We start from the raw sequence: 21,768 nt of genomic DNA, 5'->3' as shown, positions 1-21,768 counted from the left end.
GATCCTCATTGTTCTGTATCAACAAGATAATCCACTAAAATACCTAGTACCAACGTCTACGCGGATGTTGCCTCTCGCTGGGACTGTCAGAACTATTATGGAATAGACATGTGGTTCGCGGGGCACCGTTTTGGTGCAAGCGGACTAGCAAATCCTAACACACCCGATATCAACAGTATGTTCATTCCAATTCCGGTAGTTAATATTGTCATTCAGGAGGTCTAACACGTTATACATAGATTATAAGAATGCTGTGTATTGGATCCAGCAGCAGATTGACAGTAACTCGGCTTACAAATCCGATGATACCAGGTTTTGGGTGGATATCCCTCCTATCTAGACAGTGGTTGTTGACTACTACCGTTGAGACGGCATTTATTCGGGATCTATCTGTTCAAGAGGGTAGCCAGGGAGGCTTTCAGCTTGTGAGGATGGAATGTTGAAGCGAGATGTAATCAGGAAGACATTTGGGACTGTGCTTCTACTTGATGTTCAGTTTCCTTTTCGCAGTAGAAGGTTATCCGGCGGCCAAATGCATAGAATTGATATCTTGTTGATGGATGCATCAATGTTATTCCAACTATGATTTGGACCACTGTTTCCTTTTAATTGGCTTTGAGATAACTGAACAACACGTGTCTACCGTCTCTTTCGAGAACCGTAAGGCTTTCTTTTGAGTCTTTATTCTTTCGGGATAAGATTATGAAACTTAGATTGGTCTCTGTAAACATCAGTAAGACGGACTTTCAGCCCTAGAGGCGCTATTATATTTGGGGGCGAAGTACCGCCGTTATTAAAACATCGCGAGTCCAAGTCTTAACCTATATTCTAATAAAGAGCCGGTAAAAAGACAATAGACGCTAGCTGCTTCTTCTCGCTGTGAGATGAATCTAGGAATGATATTAAATAATCAAAAGGGCCGATCCCACAAATCAGTTCCGAGATTTCCTCGGATTACCAAACACAGTGTCGAATACAAAATTTTATGTCAACAATATGAGTTAGATAAAGTATTTAAAGTGTATATATCATAATCTAATATGCCGGCCAGAAATCCAAATAAAAAGATTAATTGAGAACTGAAACCTGGTTGCATCCAATCATCAGAAACACGGCGTCGGAATAATGAGTCGGGCGTCATGGGACTGGTGAGACACAGTGAGACGAATTTTCTGAGGAGAAGCTCGCTGGAGAAGGCAAACAGCTCGTGTCTAACAAAAGCCAAGTCTCGCTAGGCCTCCTGTGTCTACTCCATTCATCTGCTTTCCTTCACTTGACACTTGTATTTCTATCACAACCCAAGGCATTTTCCTATACAAGTCAGACGCAGGCTGACCTTTGTCAGCCTTCGCACTGGAAATGTAAGAAATGTAACTCTGTGGGGGCTGGCCAATCAACAGCTGATTCCTCTTGCATGATCTGCAGGATTGTGGGTCAATGTCTCCAAACTGCAGCTGAACTCGGTTGCTCTACCCAGTAGCACTCGGCTGGGCCCTGTTTCCGCTACTTAACTACTACCTACTACGGAAAACCTTACGGTGGTAAGCCCTAAGATCATAGCTGCTCCGGCTGAATTCCCTTTTAGGAAAAGCTTACGAACATCTCAAACATCACTAGCAACAGTCCAATGAACTTTATCAGCACATCGGCATGTTTTACTTGATTTATTGCTTACGGACGAAGTCACAGAAAGTCCAATATGTCTATAAAGCCCATCAATCCGCTGCAGATTAGTCTACTACAACAATCAACCCTCCATCTTCTACCAAAATGTTCAGCAAACTCCCCTCAGCAGCGCTGCTAGCCCTCGGCCTAACAGCCCAGGCCACCCAAATCTTCAGCAACACAGGCACAACCTCTGGCTGGGACTCCATCAACAGAGAGCACTCCGGCACCGTGCAACAAGTGACGAATGTAGTCTACCAAGGCCCAACCGCCCTGAAAATGACCCAAATCTACGACTCCAGCTACACAGGCCGGTACCACTCAGAAGTGGTCAAAAACAACGTCTACAAACGCGGCGATACAGGATTCTACGGCTTCGCCTTCCGCCTGCAAGAAGACTGGCAATTCTCCCCAGCCCAATCATACAACATCGCCCAATTCATCGCCGACTTCAGCGATACCCACTGCGACGATTACATGCCCTCCAGCATGGTATGGCTTGTCGGTGACCAGCTCTACACGCGCGTCAAGCAGGGTAGTATCTGCTCGCAGAAGACTGTGACTTTCCCCAGCCTAGCGACTATCAGTGCGGGAGTCTGGCATAAGGTCGAGATCCAAGCTACTTGGAAGTCGGATGGCACTGGTCAATATAAGCTATGGTTGGATGGAAATAAGCTATTGGATAAGAGGGAAATTGCGACTACCATTGATGATGATCGGGCTTTCCAGTTCCGCGTTGGCCTTTATGCTAATGGGTGGCATGATGATAAGGGGATGAAGGGCACTCAGGGTACTAGGTCGGTTTGGTATGATGAGATTGCTGCTGGGACTGTGTTTGCCGATGCGGATCCTGATCAGTGGTGATTGACTCGGGTAGGCAATGGAGAGTGAACTCTGTCTATGTTTGTTGATGTTGTCCATTGGAACCTGCTGTGTTCAAGGAACGGTGAAAGTGGTATTATTTTTTTTTAAGTATCTCCAATGGAATCATAGCGAACCAAAGAGCACTCACTAGCTTAAAAATGGATGTAATTTCTTTTTGAAATTAAGTCACAAAAAAATAAAAACATACAACAGTGAGGATTCGCTGGTGGTCACCCACCCAACTACTAACTCACCGGCGTGTGGCTTAAGTACGGCTGAGCGGACGGGAAGCCCTGTTTTCCACACCCTATGGTCGTATGTATTATGTTACGAGTTGGGGAAATACATATAGTACATTTGATAACCTCTTTTAAAGTAGGTAGTAAGTGGATGAGTGTGATATAGATCAGGTGAAGATCATGTACAAATCATGATGGAAGACCGACAGATCAAAGTGAATGTCAAAGCTATTGGCTTTGGGAGCTACCGACACATAATACATCATACGTCTCTGCCCATATTTATCTATGAAAATAGTATCCAGGTCTCTTATATATATTGGTTCGTATTTGTGTCTGAAACCTCCCCCCCTGGTGCAATTAGCTACGCTCAGGAAATTTTCTGTGTTTTAGTACAGCTAACCTCCAAACGATTCCTGCTTCGCATCAAGGACAATTATCGCCAATCCCAAGTTTAGCACGCCCCCAAACATGAGTAGTAGCTTGCCTAAGACCGGTTGGCACATCTATAAGGCTACATCGTTGAAAAAGAGTGAAGTATCATGCTGTCCACTAACCATATCTCTACACCAAATGGCTCGTGACACGAACTTAAAGATCATTGGTTGCAAAACTGTACTGTATTGCGCCTGGAACTGTTGAGACAGGTGTGGGAAACTTTGGCCTGCACGGAGAGGATATATAGAGTGGGAAGTGCGACCACAGGAACATCTAGGCCAACGAGGTATGTTTCTTTGATCAGCTTTCCACGTTTCCTTACCTGAATCTTCTAGCACGACTGGCCACAAGACAAAAATAAATGCCCCGTTTTAGTCTGAGCGTCGAACAGAAACATGGCCTCTTTGAATGTTGCTTGGACCTTTCTCCGGACAGCAGGCACTTACGTCACCTATTTGTGCATACCAAGGTACTTAATACCAGACAACCATCTGGGGATAATCCGTGGCCGAGTCAAGCTGCTTCACTTTGAACTCCGGAGGAGTTCTTGTGATGAAGATTTCGGCAACTCCAAGCTCATGTAATAGATGGACTGTGGAAACAGAATGAAGCTCGGATATATCTATTTTGAGCGAGCCTAAAGCTTGGGCGCCTCCTATATTATTCCCGAATATCTTCCATCCAGGAACTCGTGAAGTTGGGAAGGAGGGTTCCAGACTCCTTTCCTTATGAGACCAACAGGGTAAGCGAATTCTGTTTCTTATTGGTAGACAAAGAATTGAAGCTGTATACCTAGGTAACCTCATCATTTTAGATGGCAGAATACATGATATCCGAGTGCCTCCTCCCGAAACCCGTAGACTATCATACGTAGATTGTCAAATTGACGCAGGGACGAAGAAATTTTCTGATGGTCTCGAGACATCATCTAGGGATGAGTGGCCGGGATATTCTCGTTCCCTGGGCAGGGAACGCGGGGATTCCTGACCCGAACGAATGATAAACTGAAATAATAATAAACACGGGGCACATCGTAGAAATCAAAGGGCTCGGTGGCGACCGAGCCAAGAATCAGTGGTCACGTGCAGCCCCGGACATGAGAAAGAAAAGTCGACCCGCCCTTATCTTGTTATCGCGTCACTTACTGGGCTTGTGAATCTTCGACCTCTACAACCCTTAAGCATTTCACAATCGGTTTTTTGTTCGCCAATCCGCCTTTACATCACTCTTTCACACATTATGGATCACACGCGCGATCCCTGCCCCTGGGTTGCTTTAAGCGACTTCGGCGGTGCTTTCTGTATGGGTGCCATCGGTGGTGCTGTCTGGCACGGTGTCAAGGGTTTCCGCAACAGTCCCTACGGTGAACGCCGGATAGGTGCTCTCACAGCTATCAAGGCGCGCGCCCCCGTCCTTGGTGGTAACTTCGGCTGCTGGGGAGGACTTTTCAGCATATACGACTGTTCAATTAAGGGAATTCGCAAGAAGGAAGATCCTTATAATGCTATTATCGCTGGTTTCTTCACCGGTGGTTCCCTTGCTATCCGTGGTGGTTATAAGGCCGCCCGAAACTCCGCTATCATGTGTGCCGTCTTTCTTGCTGTGATTGAGGGTGTCGGCATTGGTTTCCAGCGCATGATGGCTGATAACACAAAGCTCGAGGTACGATAACTGTTTGCCTTTGATTTAAATTATTTTGAGTAGTCAAGACGAGTCTGCTAACCACAAATTTTCAACAGCTTCCTCCCCCTCCTCCGTCTGAGCACAAGGCTCTGGCTTAAATTCTCTCTCCTCTCTATTCACCAACATGATCGACCAATTCACATTCAATCGCCCTCGACTCATCCTCCCTTCCATCTCTTTCTTTATAACGACATCCCCACATTGAGTCTCTCTTCTTTTTCAATTGGTTCATAATTTTTAAACGACATATCATAAAGGACCCTGTTTTCTTTACTTGTTTTTAGTACCGCATCCCGCAGCCTGTGTTTTTGGAGCATTGTATCTTATGAACGGTGAATTTGTTTCTTTTGGGTCTGGTACTATGACCAGCATGTCTCTTTTTGTGATTAGGTGGCTGAATAAAAGAATCTCTCCACTACTCACCCTGCAAAAAAATGTTGAAGACGGGACTGTTTTAGATTGCTGTATATTAATGCACAGCTCACAAGTATGTGGTCCATTTCTTCTGATTTTTAGATTTTATTAATTTCAGCGTAGACCGCTGCATCGAGAACATACCGAGTCCGACCAGGAGCTGTGATACAACGAACTATGAAGTGTTGAAGAAGCTATACTCTTCAAAATTTGTAACCCACCGTGATTGCGAGCTGCTAACCGAGCGTTGTTCGGGGTAAACATTAGAAACGTGTGTAAATAAATGGTCGACGGCATCTGGCCGAGTGGCGTACTGACAAGCATTGCATTTTTTTCTCGCAATATCCGACGCGGGATATCAGTTGGTCCAGCTCGTCGTTGTCGGGAAGGTCAGCGTAACCAGTGCAGCCGTGGTTGACGATAAAGAAGGTCTCCGGCATCCGTTGGTGAGAGGAGTCTACCTAGCTTCAGCGTATTCACCCACTGAAATGCCCACAAAAGTGACGTGACATCAATGGCCATTCGGTGATCTTTTGCCGATGCTTGATACTAGGAGAATCCCTTTTCAGGCCAGAACCAACATTCCCCCGCGGGGATAGTTGTTTTTATTTGACGTTGACCTTGATTTGTGTCTTGTTGTCGCTGGGCAGAGCCTGGGTGACACTGGCAAGGTGAGTAGCTTTTAAAAGACTCGAAGACGCCGTCAAGGATGGAGATTTTGGGTGGTCATTCCTGAGTCTTTTCAGCTATCCTTTATCATATCTTGATTTGCCATATCCTTGATTCTCACTTCTTCCTGAGCCGCGCTCTAGCGCGGCGCCCAGGCAGGCTACTAGCCCATTCAACCCAAACGCGATTGAAGAAACTGTTTAACAGTGCTAGGTATACCAAATCCTGTTTCTAGCACGGGTAGATATCAATTTATGTCTGCGATCCCTGGATACCGGACATAATACGCCTGCCAGTCATCAATCTCAGTCATCTTGTGGAATCCCGGAAGCTGCACAATACGCCAGCGTATGTTCATCCAGCCCACGTCATCCTCAGTACACCCTTCAAGGGGCTCGAACTCCTCAGGCTCTGATATATTCTTGTCCTCAGAGTCCTCTTCAGGCACATCTGTCCATTTCAATTCAGCATTAACCATGCGGACATGCCCTAATTCATACTCTTCGAACCCTCCCAAGGGGGTGTTTAGAACGGACTCCATAGCCTCCTGGTCTACGGTGATGAAGAAGCGGTATCGGCCGCTAGTTGGAGTGTAGTCTTCGCTCACGCCCTGTTCCTCTTTCAATGCAGTCTTCTTCCACTGATGGAAGTGCTCGCGTATGGTGGCAACCGTAGCACCCTCAAAGGATGGGTCTTGTAAGACCGTTGGGGCGAATGTGTCGAGGAGATCAAGGCCACTGTATTCCTTGAGGTCTTCTGAGACGGCGCCGACCATGCGAGCCATGAAATTCTCCCAGTTAGAGTCATTGTGGTACGTACAACGAAAGATCACGAAGCCCCAGGTTGTAAATCTATCCTCCTTGAGAAGTTCCTCGACCAGATCAGCCCCATTCATAAAGGAATACATTGTGGGATCGCGCTTTGAGCGAGAAGCCATTGTGGTGGATGTTGAGAGAGTCCTGATTGTGTTGAAATATGATGTAGATAAGGACTTTGCGAGACGTGAGGGATGTTCGAAGGGAAAGCGAAAGAAGATCGGGCGGGTAACGCTTGGGCGGGCGAATTGGCTGTAGATCGGTAGATGGCGTGTAGTTTGAAGTATCCTCATAGTAGTCATGAGTGCGAAGGCAGGCCTTGGTTCTGTTGAGATGAGGATAAGTAGGGGAAAGAGGTGGGGGCTAGGGGGTATGGTCCAGGGGCAAGCAGGATCTCTCAAGTTTGCAGAGATTTAGAGTGGAGATGCGAGTATTCCCTCAAACGCTTTAAATTGCTCAAATCTCAGGTTCCCAAGATGATGACACACTACGCCCGTCTGGGCTAGGGGAGAAGTGAGAAGTGGAGGAGCAGTGATCAGAGCCTCTGAGGGCCGGCCCGGGAAGGGATTCGCGGGTCCGTGTTATCGGGCGGCTCGGAATAATTTCGATACGCGCGCTATGGTCATAAATCAAGAGCAATTTCTTCTACCGTGGATACTGTGATCATTTAGTCGCAATCTTACCCACAAGACTGGGCGGTTGCACCTTGGCATGATGTCTTATCGACTTACACCACCCTAACTTCATACATACGCATCTACGGGGGACTGTAAAGGTCAATATTCCGGACTTTCAAATTGAGATTGAAGCAAAATCTACTCACCTCACACACACACCTCATATCCAATGAAGAAAATCGCATTCAGACAGAGGGAATTGATATTGGGGTTTCAGAAGAAGAACTGTGGAAGAGTCATATTAGCGAGGCCGCCGACGACACTATCGCAAATGTCATCAGCCTGCCAGGTGTGTGTGGTGCACTGCGAGGGGGCACTCTGTGTCTGGTTGACTTTCGCCGCAAAGCTTTAACAGTAGAGATCCAAGTCGTTGGCTTGCAGTAGGTAGTATGTAGAGACTCCCAGCGACTTTGCCACGGAGTTACAGTCGTCTGTTTCCTTCATTTGATAATGGTTTTCACAGCTGGTTGTTGGCGTGCTGGTTGTAGGCGAGCTGGTTGCAGTCGCAGTTGCATTAAGCGCGTACGCAGTTGGGGAAGTGACTGAGTAACCCGTGGCGCTGCAGCTCGACGTCAAAGAAGTGAAGCTGTCCGCCACGCCCTCATCATACCCCAAGGGGCTGTTTAATTGAGTCTCTAATGTCCCCGGCCAACAATCCGAGCAAGAACCATTGAGTGGCCAAGGCCCGTTGGACCAGGAGAGTAATTGCAGGTCACAGTAACTCCCGGGCCTAATGATGGTCAGAATCGATAATCATTGGCAGAATCACTACTCACTCATCTTTCCGACAAGACATAAATACAAAAGTATAAACACGAGCAGTTCATCGTTCTTACGATATACTCCGCAAGTGATGAAATCCATCAAGTAAAACAGGAGAGAAATGGGAGGGACAATAATGAAAGTGACTTCGAGCCGAGGGTAGGCACTATTGCAGTACCTAGGGAGTCGCATACGTAACTCAGCCATTCCCCAATATTGAGACGCATCCTACTTATGTTGCACATCCATGGATAGGTACATACAAGAGCTGACTAATCGAGCGGGTCATCCATCCATGAATCTAGCCCTGGAGGTAAGTAAGCCTTGAGAGTCTTTACCTAGGGTTCTAGAGTTATAAAGCGCACCCCGCATATCTTTAACTCTATATTCCTTTCCGACATGGAACAAGATACATACGACCATAGGGTGTGGAAAACAGGGCTTCCCGTCCGCTCAGCCGTACTTAAGCCACACGCCGGTGAGTTAGTAGTTGGGTGGGTGACCACCAGCGAATCCTCACTGTTGTATGTTTTTATTTATTTTTAATTTTTGCCCTCTCTGCATTTAAGCAATGTTAGTGGTGCTTACGTAGATTATGTAGATACATTATTTCTCAGAGCCTGAATCCATATTATTCGTTCTCCAGTGCTCACTCTCGGCCGCCTTTGGATCACTGAGTAAGCCTGAGCACACCCGTAAGCATTAAAGAAGCATTATATTCGCGGCGCAGGAGTGTCCACGCTGTAATAAATGACCAGACAAAGTTCAATTTGAGGACGACTTGTGGAGATCAGATCGTGAAAACAAAGTTTGAAGATTGGCACCCGCAGCCCTAGAGATACCTGTCGTCTCGGCATTGCAATTTTAGATCTTGGATGTAGGTGCCGAAGGATAGTCTGGAGGACCTGTAAGATAGCCCTTCAGCGCTTCAATAGAAGGCGTGAAAAAGTATTCGCCACCCTTCTGGATGACCCAGCTGTCGAGTTCCATACGTGCCTCGGTAGGATTATTGCCATCGGGAAGACCGATAGAACGAGGTGGATGGTGAGAAAGTCTCTGCCCAACGATTGGATCGATACCAGGGCCATCAGCACCAACGAACATGTCTTTGCGATCTGGGAAGTGGTGGTTGCTGGCCCAGCCTGAGAATTGAGAGCGATGTTAATCTATCGCCATGTGGGCTGAGGCCTGTGAGCCTAGGAGTGCGGAAGAACCGCGAAAGAACTTACGGGTGGTAAGAAAGTTGAACCCATTGCGAATATCGCTCTGGTAGCAAACAAACAGCAGTCCTCGTTCGTGATTAGGGTCCGACTTCTGGCAAGCTTTCTCTGCCGGTGTGACTTCCCCGCCGTACGAGATTCCACGCCGAATGATCACCGCATGGTCATCCTCAAGATCTCCTCGCGGCCTCATCTTGCGGGTATGGGCCGCAAATGGACACCTGTCATGCTTGTCAATGGGTCGATAATCGAAATTATTTGATGTGTGAAGATCTGCGACGCTATCGTCGTGAGGAGACTGATCAACAGGAGTTCCTATAACGGTTGTTAGAACTCAAAGTCAAAGATAACCGAAAAATGGGAACAACACCATTTTTCCATCTACCCATAAGGTATGCCGCGAGCTTTTCTTCCGGTTTGGGGGAGTCTCTGGTAAATGGAGCCTTGTGGGCATTGTCCTTGATGAATCTATCAAAGTCTCATCAGTAACGAGCTCTGCCTGAATAGGTGATGGGACAGAGCAACTAACTTATCAAACTCTGGCACAAGTTGTTCAAGATCGCGGAAAACAAGGAAACTGCCATCAAGCGCCCATTTTGGTTGGTTCATCTCGTCGCCTTCGTGGCCGCAAAAGATCATTCTGGAATATAAACGGCAATAAGCCCATCCATTGTACACTTCACAGAGCAGAAAACCGATGAAACGAACCCTGATTTCACTGCCTTAGGCTCCTTATCTTTTGGTTCCGGGTCGAGGCCAATGATCTGGGGTTGACTGAGTCCATCCGCAAATCCAAAGCTAAGCAAAGTTAGCTCAAAGCAATATCATAGGTATGCAATGTTGCAAATTACTGTTCCTTGCCCTTTTCGAGCCTTGCTTGGCCCTCTCTGTTGAAAAAGAATTCAATCGAAGGGTCTTTGCTGACAACATAGTTGTCTGTGTCATCTCCCGGCTCCTTTAAGAAATGTTCCTTCACACGGTTGACTTTCTCAATCATATCAGGCTTGAGACTTGATGTAACCATGATGACGCCATCAATGAGGCGCTCTTTCTTAGCACCAAAGGGCTTGTAAGCCTCGCGAAGCTCTTGAGGGTCGTCCCAGCCCTCGCCCACTAGGTCATCATACATGCCTTTTCCAAACAGGCCACCACGAACCTGGTTATTCCTAAAGATGGTTGAGAGCTGCCTATCTTTCTTGACTCTAGCTTCGTCGAATGTGAACTTTCCCAGCTAGGAGCTTATTAGTTGGTTGATCGACCTGTTTTTGTAGGTGTGGGCATCATTATTTACCGCTGCGAGGCCAGTTGAAGCAAAGGAAATATTCACTCCCGGCAAGGGTTGGAGCTTCGCCGGCCGACTTTCCTTCCGGGAGAGTGCTTTTTCCTTCGCAATGATGGCCCTCATGTCACAGGCGGCCTCGGCAGTTGTGATTTGAGGAACGAAGGTCCGAAGGCGTGATTTGAATTCATCGGGCTTTTTAATACGAAAGAAGAGGAATGACTGGAATCTCTTCGGCAAACCAGGCCTATAAGAATAGATGTATTAGTATGTAAATATTGAAAGAAGTTTACCATGGACACAGGATCTTACCAAATATCACCTTGGATGTTCGCCTTTCTAATCACCGAAGCCATGATTCTGACCGATTGTGAACCTTCCGCAAGTTCGTAATAAATTTTTGTTAGAAAATGCTCGAACTATATGGGATACCTAGAAAATTTAAGATTTAAAAAAGCCGGGGATCTATTTCCCGTGATAGACCCTGAAGAGAAGACAAATTAGGCTTTGTAGATACCAAGGGCCCAAAGAATGTGATGCTACACTGCTGCATCCTTAATTAAACAAACTATGGTAGACCACCATTTAGGGTCAAACATTCTAAAATACGACCTTTCAGCAAGCGATATCTGTCACATCATGCCTGCTTTTGGAAAGGTAAAAAACAAATCGTAAAACAGGGTGAGCCGAAAAGAAACTATCTCACAAAGAAAAATGTACAAAAGCAGATGGGGTAGGTATTGAGCGAAATGTTTAGCGCCCAGCGCGGGCTCTCCGCTATCTGAACGTAAGACGAGTTACTAAAAACCATGTATTCTATGGAGTAGTATTTTTATAGTTAGGTATGCTGGATAGTGGAAGTATGTTACACTTGTGCCCGGCAAATCCAGTTTGGTCTGGAGATTACATATAAGCTACCCCTGCAATAATTTGCGTCTTCTTCCACTATAGTGGGTTACAGCGGATATTTTGTAATTAAACTCGAGAATTTGTGATTTCCCGCAAGAAAAATATGGGTGCCCAACATTTGCGCCAGCATGTATGAAAGTATTGCTGAAAGCGCATGCGGGTGAAGACATAGGTGTCCGATATCTTTGTAGTATAGTTTTAAATATTCTGGAGACTTTGAATACTAAGACGAGCATAGCGAAACCAGCTCATATGACAAAGAAGCACCATTAAGCATCAGCTCCTAATAAGTATGCAAGGAGAGAACATATTCTGTTCGCCATGAAAAGATTTACGACTTTATGACTTGTCAAAAACTCAAAATGTGGCGCTTCGGAATCCAGCTGAACCAGCCGAAAGTCCGATTATAAAATAGAGTTGGGGCAATACAACATACATAGGCAAAAAGAAAGGAAAAGAATTAAAGAATTACCCCCAGCCCAACACCCAATTAAGGTAAAGTTCCGGGCCGGCTTGAGCGAAGATCGTCTTCGGAGGCATTCATCCAATAAGGTTCAACTGTACGCAGTAAACATGTATTGAATTCAGGGCAGGAGTATTAAACCTGCACACTTAGGAATGTGCTAGCTGAAAAGGGGCCATGGACCCCCACAGGCACCCCGCAAAAGCAAACTGACGCTGTTCCACTGGTGAGAAACAGAGCGGTCGTCAAAATTTGCTTTTTTTATTTTGATTTAACCCTGACTTTGCCGATCCAATCACTGGCTCAGGAACAAGGTAGATCTCCAGGCCTACCAATCATCAGCCTTTCCCCCTCGGCTCACTTTCAAGCCGATGCAATGAGCTTTTCTCTGTCATTTATTGGTCGAACCCTTTTTTGGTCGTGGCTGCGGTCGTGATGATCATTCCTACGATTTGATTGTGATGAAGATGGCAGGGAACCATTCGGACCTCTTATATGCGAGCGCCCCCCCTCAACTGCGTCGTTCTCTCTTAAGAAAAACAGGAATAGCCCCGGTCATATATTCTTATCCTCTTTTATAGCTTTCTCACAGTGTCACGATGAAGGTCCAATGGGCTCATTTGCTCGTCGGGGCCTCCTTTGGGACGGTGAACGCTATGAGCTCCTACATGATGGAGGCTATGAATTCTGGTCGTGTTTCCGGCTACGGAAAATACGATAACCCTTCATGGCAACCTTTGTTCAATGACGAATCCCCTCCGTACCAAGGCATCCGAGTGCCCCGCACGGAATGGAAGCTACAGTGCAGCACCTCCCGCGACGGGAACGAATGCCAAAATGCCATCGATGGCACAAATACCACGTCTTGGTATAGCACTGTTGCACGTGGCTCCCATAATATCACAATCGACATGAAGAAAACGTACACGGTCAATGCCCTGGTGATTTTGCCACCTCTTGATGCTGCCCAGGATCAATTGATCACGGAACATGAAGTCTACATTAGCAAAGATGGAGAAAGCTGGAAGGGTCCGGTTGCATACGGCATGTGGCCGGACTCGAACAGACAGCGCATGGCCGCGATTGAGCCAGTCTATGGGCGATACGTCAGGCTGGTCGCCAACGCTCAAGCAGCCGAGCCCTCCTCGGTTGGAATCTCTGAACTCAATATCTATGCTACCCTGTACACCATTCCTCAGGATCCCAAACGTGGCATATGGGGCCCAACTGTCAACTTTCCCGTTGTCCCAGTTTCCGGTGCCCAGGAGGCATCTGGCAACATTGTTCTGTGGTCATCGTGGGCATCCGATCACTTTCACTCTACGCCAGGGGGCAAGACCGTTATGAGTCGATGGAATCCACTCAACAATACTGTGTCTAAGCGTATTGTGACCAACACCCAGCATGATATGTTTTGCCCTGGTATCTCGATCGACGGTACTGGTCTAATGGTTGTCACGGGTGGCAATGATGCATCGGAGACGAGTTTGTACAATTCGACAGCTGACATGTGGGTTAAAGGGCCCCCAATGAGACTCCGACGCGGATATCAGGCATCGGCCACAATGTCCGACGGCCGTGTGTTTGTGATTGGGGGTTCCTGGGCGGGAGGCTCAAATGTCGATAAAGACGGCGAAATCTGGGATCCGTACACTCAGACCTGGACTTTGCTTACAGGAGCTAGTGTTAAACCTATGTTAACCAACGACATGGAAGGTCCCTGGAGAGCAGATAACCACGCATGGCTCTTTGGCTGGAAGAAAAACACAATTTTCCAGGCCGGTCCTAGTAGAGCTATGAACTGGTACTATACCGAAGGAAAAGGCAACTTTAAGCCCGCCGGTGACCGCCGAGATGACGATGATGCCATGTCTGGCAATGCCGTTATGTTTGATGCTATCAATGGAAAGATTTTGACCTTTGGAGGTTCCCCAGATTATGACAAATCTTGGGCCACAAGCAACGCCCATATTATCACCATCGGTGAGCCTGGTGAAAAGCCGACCGTCCGGCCAGCTGGTCAAAATGGTGTGATGCATTACGAGCGCGTCTTCCACACTTCGGTGGTCCTCCCAGACGGCAAAGTGTTTATTGCTGGAGGCCAGACATTCGGTGTCGCGTTCAATGAAGAGAATGTGCAGTTCGTGCCCGAAATTTATGATCCTGAAACCGATACGTTCATCCAGCTCCAGGAGAACAACTTTGTCAGGGTTTATCATACTATATCTATCCTGCTTCCCGATGGCCGGGTGTTGAATGGTGGTGGTGGTCTTTGTGGTAACTGCTCTGCCAACCACTACGATGCCCAGATATTCACGCCACCGTATCTTCTCACCGAGACTGGAGAGCTTCGTACCCGACCAGAGATTTTGTCTGGTGTACCCGAAATTGCGAAAGTTGGCGGGATATTTGCTTTCCAGGCCAATGGTCTACTCGTGAATGCTTCTCTGGTTCGTCTATGCACTACGACACACACAGTTAATACCGACCAAAGACGGATTCCTCTTCGACTTATCCCTCTTCCTCGCAGAAAATCCTCTTATGGTATTAGACTTCCAGATGAACCCGGAATTCTCATCCCTGGTTACTGGATGCTATTTGTTATAGACCAAGATGGTGTGCCCAGCATTGCCAAGACCATCATGATCACCGTGAACAACAAGAATACTCTGGACACGCCGCAAGAATTACTTGATGAGTTCCATGAGGCCGAGAACAGCAATTGCGAGGGAGGACGAAAATCTTACTGGCCATTTTGGAAGCCAACACTGATTATGCAGATCTTGCGTCGGGGCTGATTGTGAGATTCAAACTCTTTAATGTGGATAGAAGTACTCCGTAGCTTGTTGCCACAAAGTAGGGTGTGTTGACCGAGACGGGTTTTAAATATCAAGAACATTTTTTGTGTCTTATAACTCATCAAGTCCATGAGCGAACTATAAGACAAAAACAGATATACAGATTTTGTAGGTCATGTAACTCCTGATAGAAGCTCAATATAGTTACAATAAATTGTTCAAACTGGTTTGAAATGCTCAATCACTGAGCGGTGTTTATATTCTCTGAGAGGTCCTGGAGATAAACACAAAGTAAAAAAGGAACATGGGTCCGGCAGGACCCAAGCTACTAATTAACAGTGAGATTACAGAAAAAGAGCGACAATAGTCGCAACCACTATAGATAGTATAGTAATGCCAAAACTCGACTTGAAAAATGCAACTATCACGATGAAAGTTGGTTTCATTGGATGAAGAACAATGAAGAGGTACATAATCTACCATCTGCCGACTTGTTCAAGACAAAGTTCTTTAGACTCACACGGGGATGTAAGCAATATCTGCATTGCCCTGGTTGAGCTTAGACTCGATATTTTCGTTTTGGAGCTGGCATTCACCGATTGTAATAGTCGACCTAACAAAGTAAACACTCCTGCATCCACCGTCGAGAGCGCAAATCAGTGCACACTCCTGCCTCGTGAGACCCGGCCTCACAACCCTTCTCAGAGGCATTCGACTCTTCCACATGCTTACATTGCACCTCTGTTTGAAAGACCTGTTGCCAATCTTGACGATCTGACCATTGCCGCCAGCGTTGCATTCGTTGAATGCGGGAACCCCAGCGCTGGCCACAGTATCTGCTTTGCATTGTTGCAGCTGTTGAGTGGTAGACGCGGCATTGGCTTTGCATTGTTGCAATTCAAGACCGCTAGACGAGGCGGTAGCCTGGCACTGTTGCAACTGATTGGCGGTAGACAAAGCAGTGGCCTGACATTGTTGCAACTGAGTGGCGGTAGACGAAGCAGAGTTCTGGCATTGTTGCAGCTGGTTGGCACTAGAAGAAGCGGCAGCCTGGGATTGCTGCAACTGGAGAGCACATGAAGAGCTGGTAGACTGGCATTGTTGCAACTCGATAGCGCTAGATACAGCGTTATTCTGGCATTGCTGCAAGTCAATAGTACATGATGAGGAAGCAGACTGGCATTGCTGCAAATCAACGGCACACGAAGAGGAGGTGGACTGGCATTGTTCCAACTGGAGAGTGTTAGACAAAGCTGCAGTGGTGCACTGTTGCAGCTCTTCAGTCAGATCTGTGATCTGCGAATTCTCAGTTTCACATTTCTTCGCGTCGTCCACGCTGCCTTCACAAAGGTCTCTTTCAAACTCGCAGGCTTCGAGCTTTTCTGCTACCTCGGTGTGTGCTTGCTGCGACTCGGTCTGAGTGGTTTGACAGGTTTTCAAATCGTCCTGCAGTACTATCTCTGCAGCCTCGCACTCCCGAAGCTCAGCCTCCACCGCTGTGCAGTCTGCGGAACTGCTTTCCTCCTCGCGGCGCAGGAAAATTCCCCTACGTCGGGTTTGAAGATCGTCTCCATTGTTATAGAGCTGGCAAGACTTGAATCCATAGTCCCACATGCTTCCCTTGCATTCGGCATTGTCTGCGCAGAGTGCAGCACAATCTTCAAGGGTTCCAGTCTCTTGGGCGAAACCAATCCTATTGCCGGTGACTCCAGTCTTTCCGCAAATGAACTTGAATTTGTATCCACTGTCCAGGGTCTGGACTTGTTCGTCCTGGGAGTCACAGGTGGCTTTGAATTGCTCTGCGTCAGTCTGTGCCTCGATGAGTTTGAGGAGACACAGCCCGTGGAAAAGATACTGCAATTTCATTGCGAAGTTGCTCAAGAATCTCAATAAGAAGAGATAAAAGAATTGTAGTTGAAGGTAGTAGCGTTCGGGAGGGCTCCTCTCTTCTTAATATATTACGCTTTCGACTAGGAGTCATTCACTAGAAACCCACTGTATTATTCTAAAGTTTTTTTTTCCTTCTTCTTTCGGGCATGCAACTGTTCCAATAATTGGGATGTAGCCCGGTCATCCAGAAACAAGACATAGAGAGCAAGGAGACCCCATACCCTTGTGTGTACACCATAGACCTATCAGTAGTATATTATCTCTCTCGCCACAGGGAGGCTACCAACCCAAAAACACTAGACTCCGCATTCATGCATATATATGATGGCACCACTGGATTACTGTAGCAGACTGTGGTAGCACGCCGAGTCTATTACTTTCGGAGAGGTAACGTCATTTGATGGATCTCAAGAAGGCTGTGGGTATTCCGCTTTTCACGACAGGTGGAGGATGCAGGGCGCAGCTGAAGATGTTTCTGTTGATCCCGTATATACGTCAAATGTTACATTGGTTCCAATCAAAGAGAAACAAAACCGCCACTTATTTTCCCTTACGCAAACTTAATTTTGATACTCGAGTCTTCTGCAAAGATAGTTTACACGAAGATCGTGCAAAGCCTTCCGGCACTTCCCGCCGGACACAACCTGAGATCGACCTTCGCTTTATTGGATAGTGGAGATTATAGAATGATCCTAAAATTGGGCGACTTTGTCATTATGACCTGTTCAACCTCTTAGAGCGGGCATTGAGCTTATACTTCAAATGGAACAATTATTCTGCCATGCCCGGCTGAGAGGGGAGGCTAATGCCATGCACGTACTTGCTTTTTTTTTGCTAGTAATACTAGTACCAAAGACTATTCCTATTTAGATATTAGTATGCAGATCATAGCGTTTTCTATTATTTAATTTGTTGTGTGCATTTGAAAGAATATCATGCTTATTACTTGGGGCGTGCATAAATTAGCTTTCTTCTCTGCTGAGCTGCCATGACAGGGTACAACATGCGCACTTTTTCAAGTCCCCTTGAAGCTATCCCCTTGAATACCTGACAGTTGGTGAGAATTTCAGCTAGCCACAAACTCAGAAGCATCGATCAACATTGGGAAATGCCGGACAGCTGTGACAAATGAGACATATTGATATGATCACATGCGGAAATTGATCACCCATGCCTTGTTCGATAACATATGGGGAGGAAGGACAATGCTACCCTTGATGTAATTATAGCAGAACCCATCATAGATTCAATGGGACATGGTAAAGAGGAATAATATTATTACTTGTAGTGGATCCTACTTTATGTTGGGGAGTTAGTCCATGCTGATAACTTACTGGCCTTTACTCTTAGGAGAGCAGAGGTTGGTAGATGTAGACAAAAGTGTATGGCCCAGGATCAATCTTTACCAGGTAGCGTGACTCAGTTGCCAGGCCTTCAGACATATAGTGATTAGAAATTGTCTTAATCGTGTGACAAACTCCGCATAGCATTATAATGATTGTTAGAGCCGGGGACATTGATGTAGAAACTTAGCTGTCTCATGGTGAGATCTTCAATATTCTTCAGGAGATTTTAGGACCAATCCAGGAAAACGACTGTAATTTCTCGTAAATTGTCCAAGGCGTGTATAAGGAACCCAGATGACACGGAGGGCTGTAACAGAAGGTGTACGGAGGACGGTTGGAGAGTTTACAATTGATAATATAAATCGTAAGTATATATATTCCATCTCCATTGACGAGCTTATCATAAAAAGGGTGGCCAGATAGCCTCGCAATTATTGCAAGGTGGATGGGATAAGACTAACATGAATGAAGTTTTTCATTCAAGTCAGATATAGGCACCAGGAAACAACATCTACTCCCGGCGAATAGAAGATCCAAGCATATAAACGCCAGGAAGAGGGTGGCTTTTAGCCAGAGCATCCTCCTGCTCCCAGCTCTCCACATGCAACTGAAGCCCCGACTCTTTCTGAACCCGCTCCCAAAGTCTATTCCAGCTAGCCAAATCATGATAATAGTACGGCAGACGGGCGCTGGCGTTGTTCAGAATCTCCTGATCCCGGCATGCAACCACACGACAGACAAGCAGGGAGCCAGGCTTATCGGCTAGAAGGCTAAACACGCGCTTGGCGACTGTAATTTGAGTATCGAAGTCGAAGACATGGAGAAATAGCGAGATGTAGACGACGCCGAGTTGGCCGGTCAGCTTGGTGACTAGATCCGAATTGTCGTCGAGGACATTGGCGGGTATGAGGTTAATCTTGCTAGTTTGGCGATCAAGAAAGAGGTCGTGACCTAGGTCGAGGAACTCGGGGCGCAGGTCAGAGGCGTATAGGTTCTCAGGGGACGCACCGTCGTATATCTAGGATTCGAAATTTCATGGGTCAGACTCGCCAAAAACCATCTACTGAAGGGATAAAATAGTAAGAGCCTACCAGTTGTCGCAGCTCCTGACCAAAAGCACAACCGAGATCAAGGAGCTTCTCACCCTTCTTGACTCGCTCCAGCATTTCGGGGTACATTGGAGAGGAGGCAATGCTCAATTCAAGGAATGACGCCTGTCCAATGCAAGCATAGGGGAACTAAGGTCAAAGCCTCATGTTAATTTATAATTTGGTATGGAAGGAATGTTATACAGGCCTGAAGACTCACAACTTTGAATGCGCGATCTCTCTGTCAAAGGTCAGCCACATCGGTCTTGGTTGATTAACAAGATAACTAACCAGTTCCGTAACATGCTGTAAAACTTGACCAGCCGGAACTCTGCTATACTCCTCAAGAATTGTCCGAACAGGCTCATTTACCTTGGTCAATTCCAAGGCCATGAGAGATTTTGGGTCGAACCCATTCTTGATGGCAGTCTCCAGTTGGTTGTCGGGATGCATGATGAGATGATGGGTGTCTTTTGACAGAAGAAGCAATTAAACACGGAATAGGGCGTGGGAAACTACGTCTCGGGGACTGGAACCTTTATATTGACCAAACCGACCTTCTAGGCCAGATTCAGCGGCTTGCATCGGTACAAGGATGAGTTGCCTCCGATTTGATATGCCAATAAATCCAAAAATTATGGGTGCATGGAGCTGAAAATCTAGCGTAAGACGGATAAGAAAACCACAGGGAGCAAATGCTTTAGTGGGGTTACTTGTCGAGCACCACCTATATTAGTACTTACATATGCGAGTTCATGCAAGGGGCCATTGGCGCATGATATGGTTTGCCTGATACATAAGTTGACCTTGATGGGAAAAATTACGATCGCAAGCATAATTCATCGTAATTTACAACTTTGAACACACTGTCTTCCAAGATTCCTAAGAGTCGACTTAGTCTCCAATCGCTCTGTCAGAACTATGGGAATTTGCTACAGCTCGCAACCGCGCCAACCAGACACTGTCTCAACAGATGACATAATTCCACTTCGATTTTGGGATACAGCCAAGTCGATGCGCGGCACTGTTCTCGACGTTTCTCTAAAATTCGATGATGTCTTGGATACCGCAAAACTTCGTGAGGCTTTGGACAACCTCTTTAATAGCCATGGCTGGAACCAACTAGGAGCTAGAATTCGCATGAATGTCGGTGTTGTACCCCGGAGATCAATCTGAAACCTTGCATGCTAACACTGAGGCTGCTTCATACAGAATGGAAGGCTCGAGTACCATATCCCAGCTACCTTCGATGCTTCCAGACCAGCCTACCACTTCACCATTTCTGATCATGAGATGAGCATCAACGACCATGAACTGGGAAAGGCACTTCCCAAAGCAGGCAACAAAGGCCACATCTTTGGTACTCCCGATGAATTCAGTTCCGATCTCCGGAGCCCAGATAGTCCTACAAAGCTGGACGACTGGCTTTACACCGATCGACCTCAACTATCCATCCACGCAGTCAAGTTTAACGATGCGACAATCCTTACCGTAACCTGGATCCACACCCTGGCTGACGTGATGGGAATAAAGACTTTCTTGACTGCATGGAGCGCAACTCTTCGACGAGACGAGAAGGCGGTTCCAAAGCTACGGGAATTCCGATCTGACCCGCTTTCTGAACTCGCCCAACGAACACCGGCAGAGAGCTACATCTACTATAATCGTGTATTTGGTCGAAAAGACTTTCTCTGGTTCATCGGATTAAATATCCTTGAAAGAATTCGACACCGTCAGGAGGAACGACGCATGATCTGTTTACCTGCATCATCATTCAAGCATCTTTACTCGATAGCTACGACTGAAGTACAAGACATTACATCCGCTGATCAAAAATCAACATCTTTCGTCAGTGAAAGTGATGTTTTGTTGGCGTGGTGGGTTCGTACGCTGAAGGGTGCACTGGGTTTCCGGGAAAGCCAACAAATTATGGTCAATAATGCCTTGAACTTGCGAACTTCCGCTGATGAGATTGTTGATTCTGAGAATGAGGTCTACATGGGCAATGCGTTGTGCATGTGTCCCACTTTCCTCCAGGGAAGTCAGTTGGCCGATGAGTCGCTGGGGCAAATTGCCCTGCGAATTAGGCAATCATTAGTCCAGCAGCGCTCGACTGAGCAAGCTGAGGCAATGGCAGCGCTACAAATGCAGACTATGGAAAAGACAGGGTATCTAGCATTGGTAGGTGACCCTCGGATGGTTCTTTTGTCCTGCTCCAACTGGCATAAAGCCCGCCTATACGATGTGGACTTTTCGCCTGCTATATTACCGTCTACAAGTCCAGAAGAGAGGCAAATTACTATCCCTGGCAAGCCCTCTTATGTCAATGGTGTTCAGCACTCGCCGATCTCTTTCCGGAATGTGTTATCGGTAGTAGGAAAGGACTCGGCTGGGAATTGGTGGCTCACTGGCGTTCTGCGCACAAGTGCCTGGGTACAGGTCGAAGAGCAGCTGAACTTGTTGGAGATTGTTAAGGATGGTAAATCGGAGATTGGCGACCCTTGATTGAAACCGGAGACGACGTTTGTAATCGATCCTACGTATGTTGT

At 46.7% G+C, this 21,768-nt stretch overlaps 8 protein-coding genes across 8 annotated transcripts; 4 read left to right on the top strand and 4 right to left on the bottom strand.

Moving 5' to 3' along the window:
- Positions 1–1,770: 1,770 nt before the first annotated feature.
- Positions 1,771–2,529, top strand: PEX2_109310 (polysaccharide lyase family 20 protein; the record flags this gene model as incomplete). The annotated part of the gene is made up of 1 exon (XM_016748198.1): positions 1,771–2,529. One exon carries the CDS (start codon positions 1,771–1,773, stop codon positions 2,527–2,529), a length of 759 nt encoding a protein of 252 aa, XP_016595040.1.
- Positions 2,530–4,445: 1,916 nt separating this feature from the next.
- PEX2_109300 (Mitochondrial inner membrane translocase subunit Tim17/Tim22/Tim23/peroxisomal protein PMP24) lies at positions 4,446–4,987 on the top strand (the record flags this gene model as incomplete). Its single annotated transcript, XM_016748197.1, has 2 exons — positions 4,446–4,868; positions 4,946–4,987. The coding sequence occupies 2 exons, from the start codon at positions 4,446–4,448 to the stop codon at positions 4,985–4,987; spliced, it is 465 nt and encodes a 154-aa protein (XP_016595039.1).
- Positions 4,988–6,219: 1,232 nt separating this feature from the next.
- On the bottom strand, positions 6,220–6,909 carry PEX2_109290 (uncharacterized protein; the record flags this gene model as incomplete). The annotated part of the gene is made up of 1 exon (XM_016748196.1): positions 6,220–6,909. One exon carries the CDS (start codon positions 6,907–6,909, stop codon positions 6,220–6,222), a length of 690 nt encoding a protein of 229 aa, XP_016595038.1.
- Positions 6,910–9,090: 2,181 nt separating this feature from the next.
- On the bottom strand, positions 9,091–11,081 carry PEX2_109280 (Dyp-type peroxidase; the record flags this gene model as incomplete). Its single annotated transcript, XM_016748195.1, has 8 exons — positions 9,091–9,368; positions 9,456–9,761; positions 9,832–9,914; positions 9,976–10,086; positions 10,155–10,244; positions 10,298–10,677; positions 10,738–10,972; positions 11,038–11,081. 8 exons carry the CDS (start codon positions 11,079–11,081, stop codon positions 9,091–9,093), a joined length of 1,527 nt encoding a protein of 508 aa, XP_016595037.1.
- A 1,615-nt stretch (positions 11,082–12,696) lies between these two features.
- On the top strand, positions 12,697–14,895 carry PEX2_109270 (Galactose oxidase/kelch, beta-propeller; the record flags this gene model as incomplete). Its single annotated transcript, XM_016748194.1, has 1 exon — positions 12,697–14,895. One exon carries the CDS (start codon positions 12,697–12,699, stop codon positions 14,893–14,895), a length of 2,199 nt encoding a protein of 732 aa, XP_016595036.1.
- A 516-nt stretch (positions 14,896–15,411) lies between these two features.
- Positions 15,412–16,761, bottom strand: PEX2_109260 (PAN/Apple domain-containing protein; the record flags this gene model as incomplete). The annotated part of the gene is made up of 1 exon (XM_016748193.1): positions 15,412–16,761. The coding sequence occupies one exon, from the start codon at positions 16,759–16,761 to the stop codon at positions 15,412–15,414; it is 1,350 nt and encodes a 449-aa protein (XP_016595035.1).
- A 1,881-nt stretch (positions 16,762–18,642) lies between these two features.
- On the bottom strand, positions 18,643–19,672 carry PEX2_109250 (uncharacterized protein; the record flags this gene model as incomplete). Its single annotated transcript, XM_016748192.1, has 4 exons — positions 18,643–19,149; positions 19,223–19,369; positions 19,440–19,460; positions 19,511–19,672. The coding sequence occupies 4 exons, from the start codon at positions 19,670–19,672 to the stop codon at positions 18,643–18,645; spliced, it is 837 nt and encodes a 278-aa protein (XP_016595034.1).
- Positions 19,673–20,140: 468 nt separating this feature from the next.
- Positions 20,141–21,724, top strand: PEX2_109240 (Transferase; the record flags this gene model as incomplete). Its single annotated transcript, XM_016748191.1, has 2 exons — positions 20,141–20,365; positions 20,432–21,724. The coding sequence occupies 2 exons, from the start codon at positions 20,141–20,143 to the stop codon at positions 21,722–21,724; spliced, it is 1,518 nt and encodes a 505-aa protein (XP_016595033.1).
- Between the last annotated feature and the right edge of the window lie 44 nt (positions 21,725–21,768).

This window comes from Penicillium expansum (assembly GCF_000769745.1).
Source record: "Penicillium expansum strain MD-8 chromosome Unknown contig375, whole genome shotgun sequence".
Classification (NCBI taxonomy): Eukaryota; Fungi; Ascomycota; class Eurotiomycetes; order Eurotiales; family Aspergillaceae; genus Penicillium; species Penicillium expansum.
The sequence above is the reverse complement of the archived record's forward strand: the minus strand, read 5'-3'. Positions and strand labels throughout refer to the sequence as shown.